Source organism: Agelaius phoeniceus, chromosome 9, assembly GCF_051311805.1.
Source record: "Agelaius phoeniceus isolate bAgePho1 chromosome 9, bAgePho1.hap1, whole genome shotgun sequence".
Classification (NCBI taxonomy): Eukaryota; Metazoa; Chordata; class Aves; order Passeriformes; family Icteridae; genus Agelaius; species Agelaius phoeniceus.
The window spans coordinates 33590544-33612229 of record NC_135273.1 but is presented as its reverse complement, the minus strand read 5'-3'; the positions used below and the strand labels follow the sequence as shown (position 1 = coordinate 33612229).

Here is a 21686-nt window from a genome sequence, read left to right as displayed (position 1 = left end):
CTGGCTCCACCACAACTGGGCTGACAGCCTGTGCTCACAGCCCTGGGGAATCCAGCTGGGAAGGGATCACTTGTGGTACAAACCAGCCCTTTTCCTCCTCCTCTGTCATTCCCAAAAGATGTGGGAATAATTTGGGGAGAGAAGCAAGGGCAGCTTGTGCTGTATGTGTGTGTACAGGCATTACACAAAATGCTCCCCAAATCCATAAGGTTTTCCTCCTTTCCTGAAGGGACTTGCTTCCCTGGAGAAAGGGACAGCCCAGACCTTGAATTCCAGGACAGAAAAGCTCTGCTCGCTTTTCTTCTTCAGGTATATTATTGCTCTTCAGTAATAATATAAGTAGTGAGTGTCTCAATTCATACCCTTCACCTCCCAGGGTATAAAAAACGACAACAAACAACACAACACACCAGCACTGCCTTGAACTTACACAGCAAGCAAGGCCAAACAGGAAAAATAGCTCAAAAACATTTGATTTTTAAATGCTGGGGGACTCTGTCAGCCACATCCACCCAGATCAAGCAGTGGGATGCAGCTCCTGATTTATATTTCTCTTGGATCAACTCGAGTGCCAGGGTCACAGGCCAATTTTGGGCCTCCAGTGCCACTGCCATCCCCATGCTCATACCCCACATGGCTTCACAGCCATTCCCAAGGTTTGGGACCTGGTAATTCCTCCTCCTTACAGCAAGGAATTAGCTGAAAAGGGGATGTTTCACTAAACAAGTGAGAATTTGGCCATCAATCCGCAGCAGAGAGAGGCTGAAACAGGAGGAGAGAAGACACCAAGGATGCTCCATCCAGGCAGGCAGGGGAAGGGGCCTGGCAAAGCCCATGGGAAGGTGGCAAGCAGAGCTCACACAGCACACAAACACATTTTATTCCTTTCATGCTGTAGGAAACCCTGCCTGTGCTGAGCATGGTGGTGACACGGGGCTTGCTTTGCTTCTATGCTTCTTCCCTTTCTCCATGGAGAAAGATTGGGCTGCCTGCAAAAACACAAACTTGTCACTGCTGTCCCTTGACCAGGACACCCCCCCAGCCATCAGCAGTTTGGTTTCAAGCTTACAGCTCCAACACCCCCAGTTACACCAGTTAGGGGAGGAGGCCCAGGTGTTCCCCACCAGCCCAGGTGTTTCACTACACACCTGACCCAGCTACACCCCACCTGTGTGGGTCTGGGGGAGCCCTCTGGAACTGGGATCAGCCTCCCTAAGAGTGGGAGAAGCCACCCCAGGCAGGAGGGAGCAGAGGAGACCCAGGCTGAGGCAGGGAGGGACTCGCAGGAGATTAAAGGCAGAGTGCAGGACACGCTGGAGCAAGCCCCGTGCTAAATAATTCCTGCTTCCCTTCCCTTTCCTCGTTTTCCAGCGTGGCTTCACCCAGCTTTTCCCAGCCTGGCTGGCGTTTGATCTCTGCCTTTCCCTCAGCAGAGGTGCTGAGCCCAATAAAAATTAAAAAAAAAATTTAAAAAGGGGTTGAGCCCCTTTAAAAAAAAAAAAAAGCAAATAAGGAGAGAGATGGAAAAAAAAAATCCCCTAAAAATCCAAGCTCAGCAAACACGTGGCTGCTACCAGCCCAGCCCAGCGGTTTGGGAAGGGGAACGGGCTCCAGAGGAGGAGGAGGAGGAGGAGGAGGAGGAGGAGGAGGAGGAGGAGGAGACGGCAGCAGCAGCAGCTCTTCCCCTGGCTGAGGAGCAGGTCTGGGGCTGCCAGCCCAGCGCATTCCTGTGCCGTGAGTCAGGCCTCCGAAAAACCAGGAGGCTTCAAAAATAATTCCCGGTGCAGCAGCCTTTGGGATGCTTTGCTCTGCGGGCTGCCCTGTCTGAGGGCAGGAATGCTTTACTGGGACCCTGAGCAGCAGCATCACGCCCCATGCAGGGAGAAGAACACAGTGAGCACACACTCCTAAATTTTTTTAGGTTTTTATTGAGAGTAAAAATGCAGCCAAGCCTGCAGGGATGGAGAGGGAGGATTCATGGAGGGTTCCTGAGGGAGCTCAGCCGGCCAGGCCTCCAGGATGCCACCGAGATAGGTCCTGGGGAGGGACCTCACCACCATGCTCAGCACAGGCAGGGTGTCCTACAGCCTGAGAGGAATAAAATGTGTTTGTGTGGTGTGTGAGCTCTGCTTCCACCTTCCCATGGGCTGTGCCAGGCCTCCTTCCCTTGCCTGCCTGGCTGGAGCATCTGTGGAGGCCTCGGTGTCTTCTCTCCTCCTGTTTCAGCCCCTCTCTGCTGGGGATTGATGGCTAAATTCTTATTTGTTTAATGAATGTCTGCTGTGAAATCAGACATCAGAGCAGCTTTCTGGGCTTTTCTCTGGGTTTTTTCTGCCTCTCCCAATCCAGAGCTGCTCAATTCCCAGCCCTAGTGCAGGTCACAGGATTTGCTCTGGCCTAGTCTGAGGGGAGACATCACTCAGAAGTCTCTGGTTAACCACAAAGGCTCTGCTTTTGGGAGATACAGCTCACAAAATGCTTCTTTAAGCTCTGGCAGAGCCAGGGAAGGATCACCCAGGCTCCCCTCAGCCCAAGGTGAATTCCCAGCCCCAGTGCAGGTCACACAGGATTTTCTCCGGCCTAATGTGAAGGGAGACATCACTTGGAAGCTGCTGGTTCACTGATTCTGGAACACCACAAGGGCTCTGCTTTTTTGGAGATATAGCTCACACAACATTTCCTTAAGGCCCTGATCTCTGGCAGAGCCAGGGAAGGATCACCCAGGCTCCCCTAAACCCAGGATGAATTCCCAGCCCCAGTGCAGGTCACACAGGATTTTCTCCAGCCTAATGTGAAGGGAGACATCACTCAAAAGCTGCTGGTTCACCACAAGGGCTCTGCTTTCTGGAGACACAGCCCACACAATGCTTCTTTAAGGCTCTGGCACAGCCAGGGAAGGATCACCCAGGCTCCCCTCAGCCCAGGATGAATTCCCAGCCCCAGTGCAGGTCACACAGGATTTGTTCCAGCCTAGTGCGAGGGGAGACATCACTCAGAAGATGCTGGTTCACTGATTCTGGGACACCACAAGGGCTCTGCTTTTTGGAGATACAGCTCACACAATGCTTCCCTAAGGTCCTGAGCTCTGGCAGAGCCAGGGAAGGATCAGCCAGGCTCCCCTCAGCCCAAGGTGAACAGAAGTGAGTCACAGACTGGTTTGGGTTGGAGGGACCTTAAAGTTCATCTCATTCCAGCCTCACTGCCAAGGGCAGGGACACTTTGCACTGGACCAGGACCCAATCCCACCTGGCCTTGAGCACTTTCAGGAGGGTTAAGACTCCTGGAAGTGTTCAGCAGACCCAGATCCCCTGCACAGAGCCCAGCATCCCAAAGGCCAGGGCTGTGTCAGCTCGGTGCCACCGTGCTCTGACTCACAGGCAGGGGTGGCTTGCACAATACAACTGATTACAGCAAATTACAGCTTTGCAGATTATGGAAAACCATAAAATTGGTTTTCCATAATCTGCAAAGCTGTAATTTGGAAAAAATTGAAGCCAGTGGGCCTCCAACTGCCACGGAGGAGCTGATGGCAGCCACTGAGCAGCTCAGGCATCCCTTGCACCCCTGTTAATCCCCCCTTCCCACGGGTGGGATGGCAGGAAGGGGGCAGAGGGAATGGGCTGATGATTTATCTCCCTATCTCCCCCCCCCCCCAGCCCCCCCAGGAAATGTTTTCACTCACATTAGCATTGCTAAAGCTGGGAAGATATAAATGAATAGGAAACAGCAGGAACCTGTGGCTTTATGGCACCAACATCTGCTATAATGAACTCCTCAGACTCCACACAGCCCCTCTGTCCTCACCTCACAGCATTCCTGGCCAGCCTGGCTTTGCCCAGCAAAGCCCAGCTCAGGACTCTCCCAAAACCCCACAGGGCTGCCAGGATTATGCCAATGGGAGGGAGAAAGCCATGGGGATGCCACTGCTGGAAATGGAAGGGAAGCAGAGCTCCTTGCAGCATCTTGGCTCACTTAACTGACCCAAAACACAGATCTGGTTTTTACATATTTATATATATATATCATTCCTATTGGACTAGGACAGGGATGGAAAGGGAACCAGCACCCCAGGGACCCAGGGGACCATACAGAGATGAAGGACACAGCTGAACCCTCCAAGCTCCTTACAGGGTCAGCTTTTTCTTTCTAAGCAGAGTAAATGCAAGCTGGATTTCCTCCCTGCCCCCTACAACTACCATTTCCAAGTGATTCTGCCCCCTCCAAAGCAGTCTTTTTCCATTTCACTCATTTTTTTGTTGTTGTTTCAGTATTTCCCTCTGCTGCTACCAGGCACAGAGAGCACCAGCTTCTGAGAGAGAGAGAGGGCTCCACAACAAAGCAGCTGGAGAAGGAGACAAAAAAAACCCAAGCAGATCCTTCTACACACCCCTGTCCTCAAGCCTCCACCTCCAAAGGGCAGGATTTGATAGGCAACAGGTCCAGGAGCATTTTTTCCCCAGCCATCTGCTCAGGCTGGCAGCAGCAGGCAGGCAGCCTCCTGCCACCCATGTCCTCATGCTGCTGGGGGACAGCAGTGCTGCTATCCCCCCTCCACCCCCCAGCCCTGGGTGTTTTCCTGCTGCTGGCAGGGCAGAAGGATGGAAGGATGTTCCTTAAGCAGGATGACAGCTGTCCAAAACCACCTTTGTCAGCCGAGTCCCCAGCTCCAGCGTCACCCTCTGGATTTCAGCTGCCCTCCTACACCCTCTGTGCAGCCCCATGGGGAAAGACCTTCAAGCAAGCTCCAAATCCTCACCCCAAATTGTTTTCCTACACCCTCTGTGCAGCCCCACAGGGAAAGACCTTCAAGCAAGCTCCAAATCCTCCCCCCAAATTGTTTTCCTACCCAGAGGAGCAGGATGAAGCCCCAGGCTAAGGGACAAGCTGAGAGCTGGGTTCCCCCACCCAGCAGCGCTCCTGGGGATGGATGAGTGGACCAGATGCTTTCTGGGTTTCAAACCCCCTTCCAAAACCACACTTCTACCCCCACACACTGCAAAACCCGACACAAACAGCATGTGCATTCTTTGGTATTGAAAGAGAAAATTGTTTTCTGGGTGAAAACAACTCTGGGTGAAAACAATTCTGCCTCTCCCTAAAAGCCAGGCAAGGATGGGGAAGGGAGTGGATGATCACCCAGGCTGAGCACCCATCTCAGCTCCCTCCTCTGCACCATCACATGCCACCACTACACAACTCTCCTGGAGAAACACTAATTATAGCTCTCCAGCTAAAAACTTTATTATACACACACGTACATATGCCAGATTAGCAGCATAGTGCCTTGAGAGAGCTCCCCAGACTCAAACTGAGCCAGGTGGGTCAGGTTTAACTTGTTTTTTTCCTTCTTCATTCCCTCCCTTCCTCCTGCCCAGTTTTATTTCAACCCCTGCATGAACTTGGCTCGCACAAAAACAAGAGGACAGAGCCAGGCACGAACACAGTGATATCCCCCCCAACTCCCCTCAGCATCCACAGAAAGCTTGGCTAAACCCTGACCAACAGCAGCCTGGCTAATCCAGCCTGGTTAATCCAGCCTGGTTAATCCAGCCTGGCTAATCCTGGTTTCCCAAAGCCCCGGTGCTGTGCAGAGCCCCCGAGCCCCTCGCTGCCCATCCCCACGGCACCTCTCCCAGGCAAGCAGGAGCTGCCAGCTCTCAAACCTCTCCCTTCCCACCGAGGGAGAGAGTTCCTTCTGGCTGGAGGACGCTGCTGCAGCAAGGTCCGGGCCCCTAGATAAATCAATAGTGCCATTCCTGTTCCCCATTTGCCGAAATACACTGGATCTTTGTGCGGCGGAGGCGGAAAAAATATTAATCTAATTAGACTCCCTCCCTAAAAATTCCTCGTCACCTTAATTACGCTTCAGAAAAGAAGGCTTGGTTCATTTTCCTAGAAAATCAGCTCGTCAGGAGACGCTTTCAACTCCTTAACAAGAACGATCTGTGCTTCGCGACGCGTCCTCAAACCCTCGCCGGGAGCTGCGGGGAGCGACAGATCCCGAATTCCCGCCGGGATAACGACCTTGCCCAACACGCTCACGGTCTCTGCCAGCCTCCAAAAAACCATCAAACTTTACAGGGCTGCCCTTCTGAGCTCTACACTCGAGCACATCTTTTTACACGCGGAGAAGAAACGCGGGCGGCTGTACTCTGCCACCGCCGGAGGATGACAAAGGACAAAGTGCTGAGGATGTCCAGGAGTTGTGGAGTGGATGTGGGGGGGGATATACGGAGGAAAGGCTGAGTTTGATCGCAGGAGTCCTAACGAGAGAGGGCAGCAGGAGAGACGTGCCTCTGTTTCTTGTCTGTGGCAGGGATTGCTAACGGAAGGGCTGGATTTTAAGTGCATCTCAATCACAAGATTGGGCTGCGCACAGGAAACTTTGAACAGCCATAGGAAAAGACCACTCGGCTGCCCGGCCATCAATCGCTCAGCTTATAAAAATGCAGATTTAATAATAATAATAATAATCAGTAAAAAAAAAAAAAATTAAATTAAAAAATCCAGGCTGAATAGTTACTTCTTTGACCTGCCGGGGAATCACAGCCGGCGCTACTACAAACAGGGCTGGGTTTGTTTTGCTTTTGCCAAGAAAAATAAATATATATATATGTACACAGAGAGAGAGAGAAATATAAGGAAGCGGCACGGCGAGGCGGGCAGGGAGCGGCGCTGGCAGCTCGCATCCCCTGGAGCATCCCCCCCGGAGCGGGGAGCGCTGCCAGCCCCGTATCCCCGCGGAGCATCCCCCGAGGAGCAGGGAGCGCTGCCACCCAGCGCATCATCCTCCCCGGGAGCATGCCAACCCCGCCACCTTTATATCAAAAAAAATAAAGAAATAAAAACACCAACTCGGCGTCCCAAGGCCGGGCACCTCAACCGCAGTGAACTTTTTAGGGGGGATGCCGCCCACCCCACAGCCCCCCAAAGTTGTGCCCCCCCCTCCTTCCCCTTACCTGCAGCGGCCAGCGCCCGGCGGAGCAGCAGCGCGGGGAGGAAGAAGGAGAGGAGGAGGAGGAGGAGGGAGGGCGGCGGCATGGCGGCAGCGGGATCGGCAGCGGCACCGGGAGCGGAGCGCTGCCCGCCCGCCTCGCCACACTGCCGGGCTGCCCGGCGCCGGGCGGGGCGGGCCGGGGCGGGCCGGGGCGGGCCCGGGGCGGGCTCTGCCAGCAGCCGAGCCCCGGCTCAGCCGCGCCCCGCCCGGCCCAGCCCGGGATGCGCGGGGCCAGCGCCGGCATCCCGGGGGATGGATGGATGGATGGATGGAGGGATGGGTGGGTGGATGGATGGATGGGTGGGAGCTGCTGTGCAGCGGGGCTGGCGGGCACCAGGGGGAGCCGCGCAACGCCAGCGGAGCCGGGACCCCCCCGAGCCCCCCGCGGAAATTCTGTAAGGCGTGAGAGCAGCGTCCTGCTGCGCTCTTGGCACAGCGCCGGGAACGGGCTGGGTTGGAAGGCACTGCGAGATCATCTCCTTCCTCCAAGCCCCGTCCAACCCGGCCTTGGGCACTTCCAGGGATAGGGCAGGCACAGCTTTTCTGGGCAACCTGTGCCAGGGCCTCACCTCCCTCCCTCACACGGAACAATTCCTTTGTAATACCCCCATCTAACCCTGCCCTGTTTCAGTTTGAAGCCATCCCCCTTTGTCTTTTACCACACACTCTTTTTAAAAGTCTCTCTCCACCTTTCTCGTACCCCTCCTCTCACCTCCCCCCCCAAAAATGGGCATTAAAATCCAGGCTGCAGGATGTACCTGCAGGAGCATAAAAATAACAGATGCAGACGCACACGAGTAATAAAAGATGAAATTCACACTCTGAGGGAGGTATCCTGCAACTGCTTCTTGATATGTGGCCTTTGGGGTTTAAGGGGGGGCTAATAAAAAGGATGGAGAGTGACTTTTTACTGGGGCAGATAGTACAAGGACAAGGGAATGGTGTTCAGCTGAAAGAGGAGAGATTTAGAGGAGATGTGAGAAGGAATTTTTTCCCTGTGAGGGTGGGCAGGCCCTGGCACAGGGTGCCCAGAGCAGCTGTGGCTGCCCCTGGATCCCTGGCAGTGCCCAAGGCCAGGTTGGACAGGGCTTGGAGCAGCCTGGGACAGTGGAAGGTGTCCCTGCCCATGGCAGGGGGCTGCAACTAAATGATCTTTAAGGTCCTTTTCAACCCAAACCATTCCATGATATGGCCAAATCTCTGTCCTTATAAAGAATTGTAAACAACCTCCCAGCTTTGCCAGCTTTGGTGGGCTGCAATATTCCAGCCACTGAGTCCCTCCTCAGAATGGGTTTAAACCCCATCCTGGCTCAGTGGAGGAAGGGGGGGAGGCCAAAAGGACTCAGCAATGCTTTCTTGAGGGAGAGAGAGCCCCCCAAACTCAGCAAAGCCACACGCTCAGCAGTGTCTGTGCCATCAGAGTGCCAACCAGAGCCGCTCTTTTCCACTGAGGAAGGAGGGGCTGCCACAGCCGCCTAGAAATGGTTAAAACATCCTGGGAACTGCTAACTAGTTTTAATTGCTGGCAGCTGCTCAGCTCCTCGGGCTAGGGCAGTGGGGGGAAGGCGCCCTGGCAGTAATTACAGCCTGTGCCTCGCTGCCAGCCCGCTGCAGCCGCGGCCGCGCGTTTGGCGCCGGAGCTCTCCGGGCTCGGCGAGCTGCTCCAGCCACGGGCTGGATCCCAGGGCTCAGCCTGCCCCGAGCCTTCTGAGAGAGGGCAAACCCTTGGCAGGGTGCAGAGGCTGCTCAGTTGGGGTGTTGCATGCAAGCTGCCACCCAAAAAAATGAAAATCCTGCTGCTCAGTTGGGGTGTTGCATGAAATCCTGCCACCCTGGCAGGATACAGGGCTGTTCCATTGGGGTGTTGCATGCAAGCTGCTACCCAAAAAAATGAAAACCCACCCTGGCAGGATACAAGGCTGTTCCATTGGGGTGTTGCATGCAAGCTGCCACCTGAAAAAAATGAAAATCCACCTTGCGGTGCAAACCCTGGTGGGATGCAGAGGTTGTTCAGTCAGGGTGTTGCATGCAAGCTGTCACCCAAAAAAATTAAAATCCACCTTGTGGATTTTCAAACTGTGGCGGGATGCAGAAGCTGTTCCATTGCGGTGTTGCATGCAAGCTGTCACCCAAAAAAATGAGAACCCACCTTGCAGTGGAAACCCTGGCAGGATGCAGAAGCTGTTCCATCAGGGTGCTACATGCAAGCTGCCACCCAAAAATGAAAATCCACCTTGCAGTGCAAACCCTGGCAGGATACAGGGCTGTTCCATCAGGGTGTTGCATGCAAGCTGCGTCCCAAAATTAAAAATCCACCTTGTAGTGCAAACCCTGGTGGGATGCAGAAGCTGTTCCATCAGGGTGCTACATGCAAGCTGCCACCCAAAAATGAAAACCCACCTTGTAGTGCAAACCCTGGCAGGATGCAGAGGTTGTTCAGTCAGGGTGTTGCATGCAAGCTGTCACCCAAAAGAATGAAAATCTACCTTGGAGAACCTTGCAGAGCTGTCATGAGCTCTTGCCAGTTAGCCAACCTAAAATAAATGTTTGGGTGACTTTAGTTAATGCTTCAGGTTTGGGTATCGTATGTTTGTCCAACACGACCCCCAAGAAACCATTTTCCACTGCTTGGTTGGTGTACCAGTGGATGTTTGGCCAACCCCAAAGATACTCAAAAAGCTATACCAGGCACATTTATGGGATCATCCTCAAATAATCCTTGGATTCTGGTGGAGGCATGGGAACAGTGGGTTCCTCACCTTCCCAAGGCATCTTCTGAGCCTCAAGAATTAGAAATCCTTGGCTCTATGTACATGACTTATTGTGTCAAAATTAATTACACAAGGAAAGATTGATCTTTAGTTAAGGATGCTACTTCCTTTCACAGTATATTTAAAAATCAAACCTGCCACTGTCCAAGCTGCTTCTCCCACCCTCTCCCTCAGCCAGAGGCACCCCCAAAAACCAGGAAGAACTCAGGCCACCTGCACATCCGTGGTGGTGCAGCTGCCTTGAGTGCTACCTCAAGCATCCCACACTCGGCTGCACTTCAGCCAGTATTTACAGAGCAGTGGGACGTGCCGGAAAAGGCTGAAAAGCAGGAAAAAAAATAATTTAAAAATCTCATTTCCAGTCGCTGTCGAGGGAGTGAAGCCTGCAGAAGGGATGCACCTGATGCAAACCCAGCAGTGCTGGCACTGGGGGGTAAGAGCTCTGGGAAAATAAAGCAGGACAAAAAGGTATTTTCCAGCTGGATCAGGCCAGATGAGAGCAATTTCCAAGTGCCTGCTTTGGGAAGCAGAGTGTGGAAAACGAGCGAGAGCGGGTGGGTTAAACCGGGCAGCGTTTAAGGCGGTCTGGTATTCAAAATACGAATTAAAGCCATGCAAATGAAGGGTTCACTTACCCCCGTTGCGCCATTTGAGAAAAATATGACATGACAAACTATCATTAAGGCAAAGGGCTGTTTTTCCTCCCAGGTGTTTACGTACTAGCCCTCGTTTTCCCTCTAATGGCCAGGCGTGAAGGTGTCAATCCAATTCCCGGCGCAGCAGGAGCGCTCCCAGCAGCCGACCCGGGGTGTGAGGACTGCACTGGGCAGGCTCCAGCCCAGAGGGGCTGGGTGCAGCCAAGGGGAAGGGGATGGTGTTGCAGTGTGATGCCATTTCCTGTTTCACCTATCCCAACCCCTCAGGTGTGCCAACCTCTCCTTTCCCCTTTGCCCTCCTGCTAAGAGCTGTCCATCAATCTTAACATTCCATCAAGGGTGTTGTGTGGTTGGCAGAAGTTCAAAAGGTGCCCCTCAGGTCTGGGCTCATTGGCCTGTCCAAGCATCTATCAGTCTAACAGTCTCAAGCTGCACCAAGGGAAATACAGGCTAGAATTAAGGAGGAAGTTTTTCACAGAAAGAGTGGTCAAATACTGGAATCATCTACCCAGGGAGGTGGTGGAGTCACCATCCCTTGATGTGTTTAGAAAAAAGACTGGGTGTGGCACTTGGTGCCATGATCTAGCTGAGGTGTTAGAACATGGGTTGGACTCAATGATCTTGAAGGTCTCTTCCAACCTAGAAATTCTGTGATTCTGTGATTCTATATCCCTTGAGCCTTCCCCTCCTCCCACCTGGTTGGCCCTCACCTGTCCCTTCCCCTGCCCCTGTCCCCGGGCTGAAAAGGAGACGGGACCATGCGGTCGGGATTCTATTGGGAGCTGTTACAAGATTCAGAGGTCTGTCATCCTGGAATAAACTCTGGATTAAAACTCTACGATAGAATCCTCTCCTTTCTCTTCACTGTTGCCTGAACCTTTTCCACCAGAGGTAAACTGAGTTCCTACTTTGACTGGATTTGTTGCGAGTGCCCAGCTACAGCATCCAGCCTGCCAAAGGTATCTCTGAGGTGAAACACCACAGCTGCAGCCTTTGGTCCAGCAGCAAGGGCCAGACGAGCCCAGGCATGTCCCACTTGGAAATTTTGGGATTAATACTCTATAGGATGGCACGTGGAAAAGGGTTCCAGGCAAAGGGAGGCACTGCTCCCAGCTCAGGGGTGCTGCAGGACCAGCACATCCCACTGGCGGGATGGGACCTCACCTGGCCGGACATTGGGGTTTCAGGCACAGGAAGGAGGAAGGGGGTGCATGAAAGCGTTAAAAAAAGATGGCAATCAGATGAATAATAAACAGAGGGAACTCCCAAAGCTTCATCAGGAGGTGAGACAAAGACTCACTTGTTTGGGATTCAAGGTCATGGCGCCCTTCGGCTCTGACCGCACCGTCATGGGAGGGGTGGGTCCTTTTCCCACCCAAACTTCCTTTGAAGGCAGAGCAGACCTGAGGTGGGCTGGAACATCCTCTGTTGATTCCTTTCAGACCTTGCTCTTCACTAAATATCTCAGTGATCTGGGATAAGGCTGAGCTTGCTGGCACCAACTTATCAAAACATCTTTACAGTACAAAGAAAATTTCAATCAGTGGGAAGAAGGACAAAAAAAAAAAATTTTTTTTTTTTTTTAAGAGCTTGTTCTTTCAAGCCCTCAGATGTTATTTGCAGCTGTGGTCAGCTGGAAAGGCTGCAGCCAGGGGTAGCCAGAGGTGCTATTTTATTTGGGGGTTCAGAGGTCTTGGAGGCAATTTGCATGGCATTATCCATAGCTGTGCTATCAGGACAAACAGTCCTGCCAACTTAATCAGGCATTAGGAAGGAGAAAGTGCCTGAAGACCAGCACACAGGGGAAAAAGAGGAGATACACAGCAAAGCTGCTGATAACGGGGGGTCAAAGCACTGGGAAGGGCTTTCCCAGCATGGAAAAGCCTTGCAGAGAGCTCAGATTTCCCTGGGATGCTGCTGCCCAGATGCCCTGGCACTCCCTCCCCACCAGCTCACCCTGCCATGTCTCCTCTTGCCCCACAAAAATCCTTTTCCTTCCTCTGGGAATGCAACCAGGCTGAAATCCCTCTGCTTTTTGTAAAGAGGGAATTTTAACAGGGAGTTTGTTGTTACCAGGCACGAAGTAAACACTGAGTTAGCTGTGGTTCATTTCATTTTTTTCCCCTACTGCTGACGATTTCCTCACCTGAGAGCTCTGGGAGCACCAGAGGAGGCTGCAGAAATTCCTGCTGACAGACCTGCTGCAAGGATGCAGCTCCTGCCACGGAGAAGTCCTGGATGCTGCCTGAAAAGGACAAGGAATTTACTTCTCTACACAGGGCAGAAAAAGGGTGGGAGGGCAGAGCAGGTTTTCCTGCAAAACAGGAAAAAACAGGTGGAGCAGTGTATTTTGACAGGTAGGTTGTTGCTGGGGGACACCTGGATCACCTGGGCATGTCCCCTCAGTTTGCCATGGGCCAGCTTCACTGGGCAAGTAGTGATAGGACATGGGGGAATTGTTTGAAACTGAAAGAAGGGAGATTCAGAGGAGATGCAAGATTTAAATTCTTCCCTGTGAGGATGGGGAGGCCCTGGCAAAGGGTGCCCAGAGAAGCTGTGGCTGCTCCATCCCTGGAAGTGTCCAAGGCCAGGTTGGACAGGGCTTGGAGCCACCTGGTCCAGTGGAAGCTGTCCCTGCCCATTTAGAACAAGGTGATCCTTGGAGTCCCTTCCAACCCAAACCATCCCATGATTCTGTGATTCCCTGCTGATTTCCTCCCATGCTCCCTGAGGGTGGAACAGCCAGCACCCTCCCTTCCTTCCCCCTCTCCATGGGCTCCCCCAGCCCACACTGGGGCTCCCCAGGTTAAACTCAGGGCAGGGAGGTGAAGGCAAGGGACTGTCCTGCCCCTCACCTCCAAACAGGGAGGCACATTCCATGCCTGGGGACTCAGGAGAAGATGCAGCACCTTCATGGGAGCTGAGGATGGAGGAGACCCCCTCAATTAGCAGGACATCATGCATCCCCTGTCAGGGACATGACCAGAGAGGGCAGAACACCCCAAGATGAACACCCCAAGACGATGGAGACACCATTTCCATATCCCCAAATCCTCCAGCCCAGGGGATACCTGGTGTGGGGAACGAGGTGGGGTCTCTGAGCTCATGGAGAAGAGAGGCAGGATCTCCACAAGGCACTGGGGAGGGAGCAGGAGTTTGTGGTTCAGTGGCTGCCAAGTCCTTTCTGCTTTGTAGAGCTTTACAAGTGACGCTGGCGTGTGATTCGATTAGGGAAAGCGCTTCACTTTCCCCCCACTCCAGAGTCTCCTTGGCTTCAGCTTGAGATGAGATGGAAATCCTGCTGGGCATGGGGAGGGGCAGACACAAACCCAACCACCCTGTGTCCTCTTGGACCCTCCTGTCACCTCTCTCCTCCACCTTGGTGGTGCTTCACAGCATCTGTGTCCCACAGGAGGCTGGAGGTGAAAGCTGCACCCCCAGGGCCAGGAAAGGCTGGTTAGGAGATGGTGATTCCCAAGGTGGCCACAACCCACATCAGGAACCCTTTCCCATGGCAGGGGCTGGGCTGGGTGATGAGGAACAGCTCCACACATCCACAGGGAACAAAAAGGGTGACTGGGAACAGTTCCCACAGGGAACAGCTTCCACAGGGAACCAACAGGGTGACTGGGAACAGCTCCCACATGAACACAGGGAACAAAAAGGGTGGCTGGGAACAGCTCCACGCATCCACAGGGAACAAAAAGGGTGACTGGGAACAGTTCCCACAGGGAACAGCTCCCACAGGGAACCAACAGGATGGCTGGGAACAGCTCCCACAGGGAACCAACAGGGTGACTGGGAACAGCTTCCACAGGGAGCCAACAGGGTGGCTGGGAACAGCTCCCACAGGGAACCAACAGGGTGGCTGGGAACAGCTCCCACATGAACACAGGGAACAAAAAGGGTGACTGGGAACAACTTCCACAGGGAACCAACAGGGTGACTGGGAACAGCTCCACATGTCCTCAGGGAACAAAAAGAGTGGCTGAAAACAGGTCCACATGTCCACAGGGAACCAACAGGGTGACTGGGAACAGCTCCACATGTGCACAGGGAACCAACAGGGTGGCTGGGAACAGCTCCCACATGAACACAGGGAACAAAAAGGGTGACTGGGAACAGCTCCACACATCCACAGGGAACCAACAGGGTGACTGGGAACAGCTCCCACAGGGAACCAACAGGGTGGCTGGGAACAGCTCCCATAGGGAACCAACAGGGTGGCTGGGAACAGCTCCACATGTCCTCAGGGAACAAAAAGGGTGGCTGAAAACAGGTCCACATGTCCACAGGGAGCCAAGGGGAAGGAGTGAGCACCCCAAACCACCAGGACACACCTTGGGGGTGTCCACTGAGACCAGGGTTTGCTCCAGAGGGAGTTGTCAGCACCTGGACTGGTGTCAGTGGTGCCTCCTGAGCATCTGGAAGAGAAGAGGGAGATCAGCACAGCCACAAAGCAAAGCAGTGACATTCCCATCTCCATCGTCCGTGTGAAGCAGAGCTGGCAGGAGACTTGGAAATTGCCAGGAGGGATGAATAAAGGAAAGGGAAAGAAAAGCCACAGCAGGACAGTATAAAAGCAGCAGTGCTGTGGAGCAGGTGCAGAGGCAGTGATAATTCCCCATTTCTTCCAAGAGAGGAACTAGGAGTGTCCAAATCGAGTTATCAGGCAGCAGATTTAGGGACAAACAAAAGACAGCGCTTTTTCCACGCCACCCACGATTAAATTATGGAACTCATTGCCACAGGGTGCTATGGAGACCTGCAGCCTAAGTGGCCCCCAGAAAGCATTTAGGCAAACTCACAGGGCACACGGGTCTGTCAAGGTCTGTTAAACATGATGGAACAGCCACCTCAGGGAGTCCCTAAAGCCCAAGGCTGCCGGCAGCACGTGTCGGACAAGGGCTCAGCAGACCTTGCCAGGATTGCTGGACCAGCACAGCCTGGGAGATAAATAGCACCTAATCAGCTGAATAAACCATGCCCAACATCCCCCTGAGGGCAAGGAGAGGTTACTGAGTTCAGAAGTGCCCATGATGATGCTGCAGGATAGGCAGAGAGAGGACCCTGGAGTTTCTGTCCATATCCCAGTGCAGGGATTGTCCAGAACCCCTCACCAGGGATTTGTGGCTGGGGCTGCCCTCACAGTTGGAGGAGGAAACTGTGGAAACAGCTTCCTCTTGCTCAGGAAGGAAAAGGGGAAAAAACATCTCCCACTCCCCATGGAGACACCACATTCCAGACCTGTCTGCCATGAGTAGGGCCCCTGCTCCTCACTCTCCATCCAGCATGTCAGCTCAATAATTTATTGTCCAGGAGGTGCAATAACCATCCATAATTCAGCAGCAATAATGTTCTACAAGTCAGAACTGGCAATTTGGCTCCATGGACCACGTTCCACCTTCCCAGGGCTGCCTCATGCCACGTCCAAGGACTCGATTCTTCTTGCCAAAAAGCACGAAGGCAGCAGCCACCTCCAGCTGGATGCAGCCCTGAGGGGCATCCTGATAACAGCAGGTTCTGGAGCAGCGTCCCTCTTCAGGTTTCCGAGCCCTTCCTCACATGCTTGTCTGAAAATGATGAACAAATCTTGGATTTTGGTCTGCAAGGCTGCCAAAACCCATAGGTTATGAGTGGAGCAGTGGTGGAGGTGCTTGGGAGGAGCAGGACGAGGTGTGCCAGCCCTGCAGAGCCCTGGCATTCACCAGCAGCTCATGGTGGTTTTGGTGATGAGGGGAACCCAGTGCCATGGGAGCAAGATGAACCCTGCTATCTCAACTCCCGAGGCTGATAAATGGCTCCAAGGCACGGGATCCAAGTGATGACGTGGGATTGGGGGTGGCAGAAAGGAGAGGGGGGGCTGCAGCCAAGGGATGCCCTCCAGGAGATAACAGCAGCCTCACAGCAGCAGCAGGGAAGCGCAGCAGCTCCGGGGAGAGGTGGGAAACGTGAGTTCTCAGATTAGAAAAACACCTCTTGCCCGGCAAACTCTGTTAGTCAAGACGTAAAACACGGGTGAAGCAGAGCAGGCTGGAGCTGCCTCACTCCTGGGGGAGATGTTTATTAACTCGTCAAAACACAACTGCTGTTGTTGCCAGCAAGAACCTGGAACGGCAGGAGAAAAAAAAAATAAAGAGAAAGAGAAGATGAAATAGAAAAATGGGAGAAAAAATAAAGATCCCATGTGAAAATCAGAGTTTGCTTCCCTGTGCTTGGCTGTAGGGAGTGCCTGAGCCTGGGCCATGCAGGGATTTGGGAGCATCCTCCTGGAGAGGCTGGGCCAGAGGCTGCTGCACTGCCTGGCTCTGGCTCTCACGCTTTCCACAGGAGCCACTCCCTGACCTTGCTGTAATTGGGCCACTTGGCCCGACATCTATTACAGCTCCTAAAATAAACAAGGTGATAGCTGGCAATGAGACAGGCAATTAGTGCTGGGACAGTGCAGGGCTGCAGTCATTCCATCCCAGGGACACTGGAGCAGGGGATGGCAGAGCAGCCACCCAGCTGCTGCAATCATTGGAATCGTATTTGGCTGAAGTGCTGCAGATCAGGGACTAAGTTTCTCCACCAGTTATTTGCTGTTGCTTTACTTGCCTTGAAAGGGAGACAGAGGATTAGCTGAGGGGTGGTCTCATCATCCTGGTTTTTGTCAGGAGTATCCCTCTGAAGTGAAGCCTTGTTGCTCTGAATAACCATGGTCCCCCAAAAGTTACACATCACAGGCAGCATTGTCAGTTCATTATAATAAACCCAAGGGGTCTTTTTGGGGTCTTGATTCATAGAATCCTACAAGGTTTGGCTTGCAAGGGACCTTAAGGAGTCATTCCAACCCCCTGTCCATGGGCAGGGACACCTTTCCCAGGCTGCTCCAAGCCCTGTCCAACTCAACCTTGGACAATTCCAGCGATCCAGGGGCAGCCACAGCTCCTCTGGGCACCCTGTGGCAAGGCCTCCCTCACAGAAAACCATCCCTTCCCAACATGCCATCAAACCATGAAATGCCCCCACAGTGAGAGTGGCCATTACAGCCCAGGGCCGTGGTACTTTCTGTAGGGTTTTTCCAGCCTCTCCAGCCTCCAGCACTGTCAATATGTACTTTAAAGAACAATTTACACCTAAAAACGCTCCCCTCCTGTGAAAGCACCGCCGTGCAAAACAGCAGATGGTGTTTGAACACTGCAAAATGGAAAATATAGCTTTAAAAGAGAGATCCCAGAGTTGTCTTGGCGCCGCACGGGCGCCTCGGGGTCTCGATTTGCAGCTTTCTGCATGGGGGAGAAAAAAAGATGGCAAGTGCTGTGAGATGATATTGGTGGAAAGAGAATGCTTTTCCTGAGGGGTCCTTGGAAATTGTGGCATGGGAAGAACCCAGAAGGATTCTGCAGGAAGGGCTCTGACACCTCACATGTGCCCAGCCCAGGAAGCAGAGAAGGCTTTTTCCTCCCTTTCTTCCCTCACTGGTGTTCATCCAGTGAGGTGTTCATCTTCTTCAGCTGAAATGCTGTTTATGGAGAGACAAGGTGGGGTGGGAGAAGCATAAATCACCCTGCTCCCACTTGAGGATGCTGGGAGAAGTCAACTGGGATCAGCATCCCAATCCTGTTGGGATGCTGATCCTCCCCAGGTCCCAGCCCCAGGCTGGCCTTCCAGGATTGATGCAGCAGGAGGTCCTGCTCCCAGAACCACACACCCAGTGCTACACTAACACTGCTTTTCTACATGAAACATCAAAACTACTCCTTAAAAATCCTTCTCTCTCCCTATCCTGGAAACAAAACCTCTGTCCTGCAGGTGATCCTCCCTCCACGTGAAAAAAACCCTTTTTCTTAGAGGCTTTCTCAATCAAAAAGCTCCAAGGCTGCTAATTTCCAAAATAAACAAGCAAATCTTTGGAGCAGCAAATGCAAAGGGCCCTGAAGGCATCTTCTAAATGTCAGGGAAAAGCATCAGCCCTGACAGTGCCCGGCTGGCGCTGCCTGCCCGGGCACAGGGGACATCTTTGGCAAGTTTGGCTTTGGTGGGAGCAAAGAAACCCCCAAACCTGGGCCCTCTTACAGCTGCTTTGAAGCTCTGCAACAGGAAGAAAATATCATAAATTGGGCTCGGCTTCACTCCTAGCAACGACGTTTTGACAGCTTCTATTTCGGGGGTGGCTTTATTGTTTTCCCCCTGGTCCTCAATTAATGCTTTCCCTCAAAATAGCTACCAGCCAGCAGGACTTTTCCACTCACCAGGCTGTGAGCTGCTGCCTGCTTCCCCCATGGTGCAAAAGCTCATGGATTGGGCTGGCTGTTCCCAGCCTGGCCCCAAACCTCCAGTTGAGATCCCTCCAACAAGGACAAGCTCCCTGCTGAAGCCAGGTGCTAATGCTGAAAAGTCAATGTGGAGGGGAAAAAAGCTTTGCAAACCTGCTCTCCGTCCTTCTGAGAGGGCTGTGCTCAAACATGTGAGGCTCAGGAAGTGCATTTAGGCAGTGCCCAGGAGAAACACAGGCTGGGAATGCTCTGAGGGATGCAGGGAGGAGGATGGGGCCAGGGCTGATCTTCACATTCTGCACTTGGTTTTGGGGTGAAAAACCCTCCAAAAGGAAAGGAAAAACCCCTGGTTTTGGAGGGAAAAACCTTCCAGGGAAAGATCGCCATATGGAGGGCCTTAAGGATATTTGGGTTGGAAGTAGATGGCCTGTGAGGGCCCTTCTGAGCCATTATATGATTCCAAAGCCATTACAGGATTCCAAAGCCATTACAGGATTCCAAAGCCATTACAGGATTCCATGACATTCCCTGTGGTGCTGGCTGAGCTGGACAGCCCCATCCCAAAGGAAGTGCTGAGCCTCACACAAGGACATCACAGCCCAGACCCCCTTGGGCTCCCTGCTCCCACTGCTGCTGAATAAACTCCTAAACAACCCTCTGGAAGATTTAAGATTTGGTTAAAGATTTAAGAAAAGCCCTGTACAATGTATGTGGCTCCTCCTGAAATATTCAGCAATGTTTTGACAATTTTCTATCACAGATCACCCCTTCAATCATGGTGGTGCAGATGAGGAAAACCACATATATTTACACAAAAAACCACCTGCAGTTGCCTCTTTTCCCACATAATTTAGTAGCCATCAATTAGCCTGTGCAGACATCCCCCCACCTCTGCCCCAGGTGAGCCAGCAGTGTTCCCAGCTTCCCTCTGGAGCAGGTGACATGGGAGTGGCTCCAGGGGACAATCCACATGGAGCATGGGATGCTGGGCACTCAGTTCTGAGGGATCTGGAGCCATCCCAGAGCTCAGCAGCCATTCCAAAGGTTCCCATTTATAATTTACCTACAAGAGCACCCCAGCTCCCAGTGCAGGATGCCAGCTGCCCTTTCCCCCTCACCCAGAACTCCCATTTTCCCACATTCCTGAGCCCACACCAGACACCATCTTCCACAACACACTAGATCCAGGAGCTTTTTAAAAATATTTTACCTTTTAATCCCTATAAACAGTTCCAGCTGGGTGAAGCACTTGCCTGTGCCTCTCCTGGCCCCACTAAAGGATGAACAGGCTGCTCCTATCTGCCCATCAGTTGCCACAAAATGAGGGGGGGAAAGAGCTCCTGCCTCAGTCAGCTTCTGATTTCAGTGCAGCTAATAAAGTTAAAGGAGACTTTCCTTTCCTTTCCTTTCCTTTCCTTTCCTTTCCTTTCCTTTCCTTTCCTTTCCTTTCCTTTCCTTTCCTTTCCTTTCCTTTCCTTTCCTTTCCTTTCCTTTCCTTTCCTTTCCTTTCCTTTCCTTTCCTTTCCTTTCCTTTCCTTTCCTTTCTCCTTTCCTTTCCTTTCTCCTTTCCTTTCTCCTTTCCTTTCTCCTTTCCCCCCAGCCTGAGCTGGAGCAGTCAGAACATTTTAGCTGTTATCTAATTCGATGTGCAAAAAAACAGAGGGAGAGGGGAAAAGAAAAGCCCCCCCAGCTCACTGCTGGCTCCTTCTCGCCTTTAATTGAGGATACAAATGCCAGGCTGATTCTTGCTCTCCTTCAAATTCCCTCTGTCAGTGCAGGGCTCCCTCTGGTTCAGGACAAAAATTGACTTTGTGTCATGAATGAAGTAATTATTTCCCTCCACAAATGAATATGGCAATTATTTCCCTTTTGGGGAGGGTGTGTGTGAGGTTTGAGCTGCTGAGCAGAGCCCTGGTCCCTTCCCAGAGCAGGGACAAGCTCAGGATTTGCTCAGTGCTTGTCCCCTGCTCACACCCAGCCACCTCTTCCCTTTGCCAGCTGGAAAAGGGGGGATCCCAGCTGGATCCCCACCACACACAGGCACTTTCCTGGATCAGGAGCTGTGCTGGGGGGGGCAATACTCTCCCTTTCAGATCAGGTTTTAGCTTTTCTATTTTTAAGATTCTGTGCTGCTTTAGTGTATGGGCCTGGGTTTCACATCAGGGGATGCTGAGCTCTGTGCACAGAGCAGGGAGACAAAACAATTCCTGCTCCAGCTGGGGACCAAGGACAAATGATCCAAATCTCAGCCCAAGAGCACAAACAACATGGGCTGGAGAGAGAAAAACAAGGATGGGACTGCATGGGCTAAAGCTGGAATGGGACAATGAACTGCAAGGTGCAAATGGAGCAGAACTTACAAAAATGAGAGACCCCTTGACTGGTTGCCCATTTTTTGTGACCATTTTGGTTCATCTTGGGTGCAGCCCTGGCTGGGCTCTTGTGCTGCCCAAGGTGGATCCATTGAGGAGATCCTTTTAATAAATCCCTGCTTTATTCTGTAACTCTGTCTGGCCTCTGTTCTAGCTCAGCTTTCACAAAGCATCACCTGGAAGTGTCCAAGGCCATTTTGGATGGGGCTTGCAGCACCCTGGGATAGTGGAAGGTGTCCCTGCCCATGGGAGGGTGTTGGAATTAGATGATCTTTAAGGTCTCTTCCAATCCAAACCATTCAGTGATTCTATGATTTAGAAGCAGACCAAAAAAAAATCCTATTTGACTTATTTACCTGCACAAAATTATGTGTTTATTTTACTGCTGACATTTCACAGCCCATCATCACGTGGGCCAGCACTCCCATCTCTTCACTCCAGGAGCTAAAACCACAGGACACAAGCACTGGAAAGTCACTTGAAGGTTGTGGGTGACCTTGAAGGGAGCTGGACATTGCCTTGTTGGCAAGGAGCGTGAAAATGTATTGCAGCCCTTGGGCAGCCTTCAGTTCTCATATCAGCTGTTAATCAGAGGGGGAGAGGGAGCAGAGCAGCAGCAGCCACAGCTTTTC

At 52.6% G+C, this 21686-nt stretch overlaps 1 protein-coding gene across 2 annotated transcripts in view; it reads right to left on the bottom strand.

The window, feature by feature from the left end:
- Positions 1 to 7154, bottom strand: part of UNC5B (unc-5 netrin receptor B) — a 65878-nt gene extending 58724 nt beyond the window's left edge. For both annotated transcript variants that reach the window (XM_077183500.1, XM_077183501.1), the window contains exon 1: positions 6960 to 7154. In XM_077183500.1, the coding sequence (XP_077039615.1) occupies positions 6960 to 7041 (82 nt within the window). In that variant the 5' untranslated portion in view covers positions 7042 to 7154. The remainder of the gene's footprint in view (positions 1 to 6959) is intronic.
- Positions 7155 to 21686: the final 14532 nt, after the last annotated feature.